This window comes from Otolemur garnettii, unplaced genomic scaffold (genome assembly GCF_000181295.1).
Source record: "Otolemur garnettii isolate 467f Iridium unplaced genomic scaffold, OtoGar3 scaffold00101, whole genome shotgun sequence".
Taxonomy (NCBI): domain Eukaryota; kingdom Metazoa; phylum Chordata; class Mammalia; order Primates; family Galagidae; genus Otolemur; species Otolemur garnettii.
The window spans coordinates 1,616,097-1,625,076 of NW_003852496.1; the positions used below are offsets into that span (position 1 = coordinate 1,616,097).

Genomic DNA, 8,980 nt, shown 5'->3' on the forward strand with positions numbered 1-8,980 from the left:
AAAAAAAAAAAAAAAAAGAAGGCAGCTGTTGATGGTCATTGGCTGAATCCATTCATTCACTAGGGCTTGCAAAATGAGGAGCTTTTGATTCTAAACCTCTTATTTGTTGGGAACTTTCCATAAAGAAGAATCTCTCTTTGGGTATTGTTTACTCCCAGCGCTCTCAGGTGGCGCTCCGGTAGAACAGGCAGATAAATGTTCATTTATTTCCTCTCTAACAATCGTTCAAAGTGAGGACTTGGTTCTCCCTATCCTTCTGGGGTGGCCACTGAGTGGCATTACAGATGAAGAGATTTAACGGTGGTTGAGTTTCAGCCCTGCAGGGGTAGTCCTTACAGTGCTCAGTGTCCCATTCTTTGCCGGTGTGCACCTGTTCTTGTCAGCTCCTGAGTCCTGTTGACGTGGGTGTTGTCACCTCTGAGCACTGTGCACCTGTTCTTGTCAGCTCTGGAGTCCTGCTGACGTGGCCTTATTACCTCTGAGCGCTTCCTGGTAGAAGGTATCGTAGGCTCTTTTTGTCCTGCCCCAGACCTGGCATTGGCCACTTCTCCAAAAAGCCCTGTGGGAAGGATTATTTCCTTTCCGTGGAAAGCAGTATTTAGAGGCCGCTCTAAACCTGTGTGCATCTGGCTGTGCAGGAAGGACAGTGCAGAGGTATCTGCCCTCTGCCCTGGTGCTAACTCACCTGCTGTGGAGCCTGCGGGTGCAGGTGTGGGCTGGGAGGGTGAGAGCAGTCAGGGTGGGGCTTCAGGCCCAAGGGGAAAGCAGTCTCTTACACAAATTCCTGCCTTATCTCTGGTTTTGTCTTTAAAATTAATGCAGATTTTGCTCCAGTGTTGCTCACCCTCTCTTTCTCCTGTCCCACAAACACACTGAACTGGAGAAATGTTCCAGTGACCCACCAGTTTCCTGGTGGACCGTTTCCCATTTGAGCCATACCTGTGATCCTGATCCTAACCCTGCCGTGGGCTAGGATCAGTGAGCTTCCTCATTGAGCACCCACCCTTCCTTGAATTGGCTATTGTCATCTCTTCTTTTCCACATGGGAAACTGAGGCTCGAGTAAGGCAGCATCATGACAGGCCTCCTGTGTGTGGTCCACACGGGTGCTGCCTCACAGACCTGGTTCTCGTCTCATGTCTGTTCTTGGTCTGTACTTTTGAGAAAGACCTTTCCAAAATAGAACAAAAGTAAGGGGTCAGAGTAAGGTTCTTTTAAACTCTAAAATTCTGTGGTTCTTAGGAAGGGCCAGCTAATGAAGAGGCCCCAAGTCAGGGCAAGACTTGGTGCCCGGGCCTGGTGGAGTTGCAGCAGCCATACAGGGGCGTTTTCGAACCCGGGTGGTCCTGTTTCCTGAGGCTCGAGGATGTGGGATCCCTGTTCTGTGCTTGCCAGTTCCTGTTCTTACTGGTCTCTCTCCCTTTTTTAAGATCTTTGCCAGTATCGCCCCTTCCATCTACGGGCATGAAGACATCAAGAGAGGCTTGGCTCTGGCGCTCTTTGGAGGGGAGCCCAAAAACCCGGGTGAGTGGCCACAGTTAGGGGCCACCTTTCCTCTGCAGAGATTTTGGCAGTTTGCTCTTTGGGGAGCTGGCATTCCGGTGATGGGCAGGTAGTGTTTTTAAAGCCTAGGTGCTGGGGAGAAAGAGCAAGTTAAAAGATGACCAGACTGGTGGCTCTTTCATCGGGGGAGAGGGTGGCCCACGGTCAGGCATCCTGGCCTTGGACTGCCAGGTGACCAGTGTCTGCTCTTTGTGCAACAGCTGCCTGCTTTTGTGATTTGAGCATATTTGCCTTTGGTTTTATTTTTTAAACGTTCTGTCTTTTTAAAAACTAAATTTTAGCTACAAAAGAATAATACCTGAGTATGTATTTTATATTATGTTTTAGTAAAATGGCAGAAGTCACAGACAGGGAGGCATGTCACCATTGGGCTCCCTTTCCCGTCCTGGTCTGCAGGCTGGCGCGCAGGGGCCTGGGTCTCTGTGTGGCCGACTGCATAGACTTGTGCAGCAAACACAGTTCTGTGGTGTGTTGATGTTTACAAGCACTGCTGTCCTGTCCGTGTGCACTGTGTGTGCATGTGGTGGTCAGCAGAGCTCTGCTGGGTCCCAAGTCCCTGGCATCTTTTCATGTTAGTGCCTGCAGGGTGAGTTTGTTCTTAGAAGTGACTGTTGCACCCTGCATAGCACAGAGTTTATTGATCCCTTTGTTTGGAGAATGTTAGATCGTTTCCGGTTTCTTGCACTCATAAATGACATCGTGTGAGCCTCCCGTGCACCTGTGCAGGAGTTTAGGGTCAGTGCCCACAGCGGGTTGTCACAGCGCCACTTCCCTTTCTAAGGAGGCTGCATGCTGGCCATTCGTAATGAGCAGGTTGGAGGAGCGGTGGGGGTGCCAGCTGTTCCCTTTTCCCTCACTGCCCTTTCTTTCCCCCTGCCCCACCTTCACCCTGTCTGCTCCAGGTGGTAAGCACAGGGTGCGGGGTGACATCAACGTGCTCCTGTGTGGAGACCCTGGCACAGCAAAGTCTCAGTTCCTCAAGTATGTTGAGAAGGTGTCCAGCCGAGCCATCTTCACCACTGGCCAGGGGGCGTCGGCCGTGGGCCTCACAGCCTATGTCCAGCGGCATCCTGTCAGCAGGGAGTGGACCTTGGAGGCCGGGGCTCTGGTGCTGGCTGACCGAGGAGTGTGTCTCATCGATGAATTTGACAAGGTGGGTCCCTGGACACCACGTAGCCTGACTGGCTCCAGGGTGTCAGGGCAAGAGTGTTGATGGAGAGTGTTGACCTCCATTAAGACAAGTGTGGTGGAGGCAAGGACTCTGCTAAGGGCTGGGCATTGGAATCTCTCACAGATGAACGACCAGGACAGAACCAGCATCCACGAGGCCATGGAGCAACAAAGCATCTCCATCTCCAAGGCCGGCATTGTCACCTCCCTGCAGGCCCGCTGCACTGTCATCGCTGCTGCCAACCCCATAGGTATACCAGGCACCGCAGCTGAGGGGCTCGGGGTGGGACGTGAGACCCAGAGGGTTTCTCCTGCCTGGGTCAGAAGGTCACGGTGCTTCTCAGGTGCTGTCCCAAGGACATCGCTGGGCCCCAGAGAGTCCCCTCTTCCACACTTGCTGTAGTAGGGAAAAGCAGAAGGTGGGCTTGAGACCCCTCGGGTTTCTGTTGAGCTGTGTTGTCAGAACACCTGTGGACTTTCTCAGAAGACAGGGAGGAGCTCAGTGCCGCCTCTGGGCTGGGGCACAGGGACCCTGTCACTCCCCACGTTCTGGCTTTTCCTCTGGGAGAAGTAGTCAAACTTGGTGTCTAAGTTAGGCTGTTTCAGGTGTTGGGGAGGGGAGTGCTCTTTGCTGTCTCTTGTCCAGAGGGTCAGCAGCTGAGTGTCCCTGCCGTGGTCTCCTCCCCTTCTGCCATGGAAGCAGCCCAGGTGGAGAGGCTAAGAATGGGACATGCACCTTGACGGAGAGGGTGCTCTGTGTTTCAGGAGGGCGCTACGATCCCTCATTGACCTTCTCGGAGAACGTGGACCTCACAGAGCCCATCATCTCTCGCTTTGACATTCTGTGTGTGGTGAGGGACACCGTGGACCCAGTCCAGGTACTCCAGGGCTCCATGCAGTGTGCCACGCACAGGGAAGGGACGCAGTGCAGGCCGCAGCCTGTTGTTCAGCCTGTCTTCAGTCTCCTTGTGTCTGGAAGTTGTCCTCATTTCTCTCTGCCTCCCCAGCCCCCACCAGCACAGTGTCTAGTCACCACCGTGTCCTATCAGCCCTGCTCCCGAGCCCACCCTCCCGCCTGCATCTGTCCCTGACTAAAGCACTGCCCTCATCTGAGCTGGCCTCCTGGTGCCCATGCTGTGTAGACCGTCCTCCAGTTGGAGGCACAGGTCCCATGCGCACGTCCTTGACCTGCTCGTGGCTTTCTGCTGTCATCAGAATAAAATCCACGGCCCTCCCCTGGGGCCATCCCTGGCCTCTCTGCACATTCCTCTTCCTTGCTCCTTTCCTTGCTGTACCTGCCTGCTTTCTCCCTCAGAAAGGCCAGGCTCGGGGCTTCACATGTCCCTTCCTCCTCCTGGCATGCTGTCCTCCCCGACTGTCCTGTGACCATCTCAGCTCTCATGTTCCCTGCAGGGAGAGGCTTTGTTCAACAGTCTCAGCTGGAGGCATCTCCTTGGTCCATCTCCCTGCTTTTCTTCTGAGCACATTACTTTCCATGATTAATATTTAAGGCTGCATTTGTCTTCTCTCCCCTCACAGAGGTGAGCTTCATGAGATCTCTGTCGCCTTTACCAGTATGCCCCTGGCACCCAGACTGCCTAGTACATAGCCTGTCAGTCCGTGGAGAGGGTTGGTCAGTCTCCTAGGCTGTGTGTGCAGCTTCTCCTTCCTTCCAGTTAGCCGGCTTCCTCCTGGCAGTGTCAATGACGTGCCCTCTCGTGTCTTAGGATGAGATGCTGGCCCGCTTTGTGGTCGGCAGCCACGTCCGACACCATCCCAGCAACAAGGAGGAGAGGCTGCCCAATGGCAGCGCCACAGAGCCTGCCATGCCCAACACGTATGGCGTGGAACCCCTGCCACAGGAGGTCCTGAAGAAGTACATCATCTATGCCAAGGAGAAGGTCCACCCAAAGCTCAACCAGATGGACCAGGACAAGGTGGCCAAGATGTACAGTGACCTGCGGAAAGAGTCCATGGTGAGAGATGGGGTGGAGCCTGGAGGGAGGAGAGGGCAGGAAGAGAAAGCTGCAGAGAGGTGACAGTCTAAAAGGCAGGGGGGCAGGAAGGCATTTAAATGACGCTGCTGGCTTGGTGCCTGTAGCTCAAGCGGCTAAGGTGCCGGCCACATACACCAGAGCCGGTGGGTTCAAATCCGTCCTGGACCTGCCAAACAATGACAACTACAACCAAAAAGTAGCTGGGAGTTGTGGTGGGCGCCTGTAGACCCAGCTACTCCGGAGGCTAAGGCAAGAGAATTGCTTGAGCCCAGAAGTTGAAGGTCACTGTGAGCTGTGATGCCATGGCACTCTACCCAGGGCAATAGCTTGAGGTTCTGTCTCATAAATAAATAAATAAATGATGATGCTGCCTCACACCTATAATCCAGTGCTCTGGGAGGCTGAGGCAGGAGGATCACTTGAGGCCAGGAGTTTGAGACTAGCCTGAGCAAGAAAGAGGACCTGTCCCCTACCAAAAATAGAAAAACTAGCTGGGGTAGTGGTGTGCTAGCTAGTGCCTGCAGTCCAGTTACTTGGGAAAGGTGGATCATTTGAGTGCAAGAGTTCAAGACCAGCCTAAGCAAAAGTGAGACCCCTCATCTCTACTGAAAATAGAAAAACTAGCCAAGGGTTGCGGTGGGCACCTATAGTCTCAGCTACTTGGGAGGCTGAGGCAAGGGGATCATCTGAGCCCAGGAGGTTGAGGTTACAGTGAGCTAGGAGGACACCACTGCACTCTGGCTGAGACAATATAGACTTAGTCTCAAAAAAAAAAATTTTTTTTTTATATTAGCATACCTTAACCATTTTGTTTTAGATGACACTTAAATGTGTATTCATCTGACTCTTGGTGTAAGACTAGGGTCTTCTGGTTGCTGGCCACTGAGTGTCATTGACTGCACCAATCCCACCCAAGTGAACATGAGGTCTAAACTAGTTTTTGGTTCACTCATAGTGGAACAAAAATTTAGGGGCAGCTTACAAGCCAGTGGGTGCGGAATCCTTATTCTTTTTCTGTCTCATGTATACCTAATCAAGACAGCAACTCTTTTTTTCTTTGTTTATTGTTTAGAATTCATTGAGGGTACACAGAACCAGGTTACACTGATTTTGTTAGATAAGGACCCTATTGTAATTGTGTCCCGCCCCCAAAAGGTGAACCACACCCCTTCCACCCCACCCTGCTCTCCTTCCCTTTCTCAGCTCTCCCCATCCCCCAGCCCCCATCATCTACTGCGGCCTTAATTGTCCTCAAATCAGAACTCAGGACATAGGATTCTTCTTTGTCCATTCTTGTGATGCTTTACTAAGACGAATGTGTTCCACATTCACCCAGGTTAATACAAAAGATGTAAAGTCTCCATCTTTTTTAGTGGCTGAATAGTATTCCATGGTGTACATATACCACAGCTTGTTAATCCATTCCTGGGTTGGTGGGCATTTAGGCTCTTTCCACAGTTTGGTGATTGTAAATTGAGCTGCAATAAATAGTCTAGTGCAAGTGTCCCTGGGTAAAAGGATTTTTTTTCTTCTGGATAGATGCCCAGTAATGGGATTGCAGAATCAAATGGGAGGTCTGGCTTGAGTTCTTTGAGGCTTCTCCATACTGCCTTCCAAAAAGGTTGTATTAGTTTGCAGTCCCACCAGCAATGTAAAAGTGTTCCCTTCTCTCCACATCCACGCCAGCATCTTCAGTTTTGAGACTTTGTGATGTGGGCCATTCTCACTGGGGTTAGGTGATATCTCAGGGTAGTTTCAATTTGCATTTCTCTAATAATAGGGACAATGAGCAATTTTTCATATGTTAACCATTCCTCTTTTTTTTTTTTTTTTTTTTTTTGAGACATAGTCTCTTGGTAGAGTGCTAAGGCATCACAGTTCATAGCAACCTCAAACTCTTGGCCTTAAGGGATTCTCTTGCCTCATCCTCCCAAGTAGTTGGGACTACAGGCGCCCGCCACAACACCTAGCTATTTTTTGTTGCAGTTGTCATTGTTTAGCTGGCCTGGGCCAGGTTTGAACCCACCAACTTCAGTGTATGTGGCTGGCACCGTAACCACTGTGCTATGGGCGCTGAGCCATGTCTGTCTTCTTTAAAGAAGGTTCTATTCATCTCTCTTGCCCAGTGAATCTAAGGGATTGTTGGCTCTTTTTATGTTTTATTAATTTGAGTTCTCTGAAGATCCTAGTTATCAAGCTTTTGTCTGAATCAAAATATGCAAATATCCTTTCCCAATGTGTAGGTTGTCTGTTTGCTTTGGTTGTTGTTGCCTTAGCTAGACAGAACCTTTTCAGTTTTATTAAGTTCCATTTGTTTATTTTTGTTGTTGTTGTGATTGCCATAGAAGTCTTCCTCATAAAGTCTTTCCCCAGGCCGATAGCTTCCAATGTTTTCCCCACACTTTCTTTGAGGATTTTAATTGTTTCATGTCTTAGATTTAGGTCTTTTATCCATCTTGAATCCACTTTTGTGAGTGGAGAAAGGTGCAGGTCCAGTTTTAGTCTTTTACATGTGGAAATCCTGTAGCAGCCCATATAGCTTATGGCTGGGAGGAGTGAGAATTATAGGAAATACCTGTAATGGAACACCTTGGTGAAAAGGGCATGGAGAGAGATTTAGTTCTAACAAGCATGAGAGAGCTCGCGAGAAGAGAGCATTGGTGCATTGGCAGTCTCTACACCTGTGGTGTTGAGAGGCATGAGATCAGCCTTATATTAGGCTAGAGGAGAAGGCAGTCAGGAGCATGTGCATTCTGTCACGAACACACTTACTCTGACTCTCCTCTCCTGCCTGCAGAATGCCAGCACGGCGTCTCTCTGCTGAAGATTACCAAGCTCTGCCAAAGACTAAGATCTATCCATGCTAAGAACACTGCTTTACTCTCTCTAAGACTCTCTCTCTCTCTCTCTCTCTCTCTCTCTCCAGCTAAAGTAGATAGCCCTCAGGCACCTAAGAGAAACTTCCTGAGCAAGGTAGCTTAGGGGTTCGTGTCCAGAACCTGCCTAAGCCGGTCCCGAGATCTGGCCAGTCCTGGGCCCTGACAAGTGGTGTCAGAAGCAGATCCTGACAAAATCCAGTTCTCCCAGCACCATTTACTGAATAGGATTTCCTTCCCTCAGTGTATGTTCTTGTTTGGTTTAGCAAAGATTAGACGGCTACAAGATGTTTGGTTCATCTCCTGGTTTTCTCTTCGGTTCCAAATGTCACTGTCTCTATTTTTGTGCCAATACCCTGATGTTTTGATCACTGTGGGCCTTGTAGTATAGCCTAAAATCTGGTGGGCTGATGCCCTGGCTTTGTTTTTAATTACTAAGAATTTTCTCGACTACATAGGTTTTTTTTGGTTCCATACAAAACGAAGAATTATTTTTTCCAAGTTTTGAAAGTATGATGTTGATGTTTTAATAGCAATAGCATTGAATCTGTAGGTTGCTTTGGGAAGTATAGGCCTGCATCCAAATGGGGGCAGAGGAAGTGAACCTCTCCCTCTTCGCCGATGATACCATCTTATACTTAGAGAACCCCAAGGCTCAACCACAAGACTTCTGGAAGTGATCAAAAAATAAAGTAATATCTCAGGATATAAATCAATGTCCACAAATCAGTAGCCTTTGTATGTACCAATAACAGCCAAAATAAGATGGAAATCAAGGACATAATACCCTTCTCGGTAGCGCCAAAGAAACTGAAATACCTAGAAACGCATGTCACAAAAGAGGTGAAGAAACTTTATAAAGAAAACTATACCCCTAAGAAAAGAAATAGCAGAAGATACTAACAAATGGAAGAACATACCATGCTCATGGCTGGGACAGCAGCTCTTGATTTTGCTTTTTAACTTTGCCAAGGCTTTTCAGGGCATTAGATTTCATAGAAACAAGTACTTTTTTTTTTTTTTTCACTTATATTTTACTGGAATTTTTACAATTGAGCATGTGATAGTAACCAGTGCTGGTCACAGGGTAACAGGTTCTGAGATGCAGTGAAGGCAGCTGGTTGCAGCAGAGCCTGTTGTGCAGGCTCAACAGTGACAAGCCACAGGCATTCTGTGTCCTGTCCAGGGGAGGACGGGAAGTGTGAGTTCCTGGACTGCTCAGTTGAGAACTTGCGCACTGCTGGATGGGCTCCTTGGTCTGGTGTCTGAGGGCAGCACTCCTGTCTTTTTTACCGTCCTGCCCGAGGAGGACTGACGCTGTGCTTCTGTGCAGGCGACATTCTGACGCTGTGCTTCTGTGCAGGCGACATTCTGA

At 49.4% G+C, this 8,980-nt stretch overlaps 1 protein-coding gene across 2 annotated transcripts in view; it reads left to right on the forward strand.

Moving 5' to 3' along the window:
* Positions 1-8,980, forward strand: part of MCM2 (minichromosome maintenance complex component 2) — a 26,111-nt gene that overhangs the window by 15,215 nt on the left and 1,916 nt on the right. For both annotated transcript variants that reach the window (XM_023516953.1, XM_012809239.2), the window contains exons 9-13: positions 1,430-1,523; positions 2,465-2,715; positions 2,857-2,983; positions 3,498-3,610; positions 4,460-4,708. In XM_023516953.1, the coding sequence (XP_023372721.1) occupies positions 1,430-1,523; positions 2,465-2,715; positions 2,857-2,983; positions 3,498-3,610; positions 4,460-4,708 (834 nt within the window). The remainder of the gene's footprint in view (positions 1-1,429; positions 1,524-2,464; positions 2,716-2,856; positions 2,984-3,497; positions 3,611-4,459; positions 4,709-8,980) is intronic.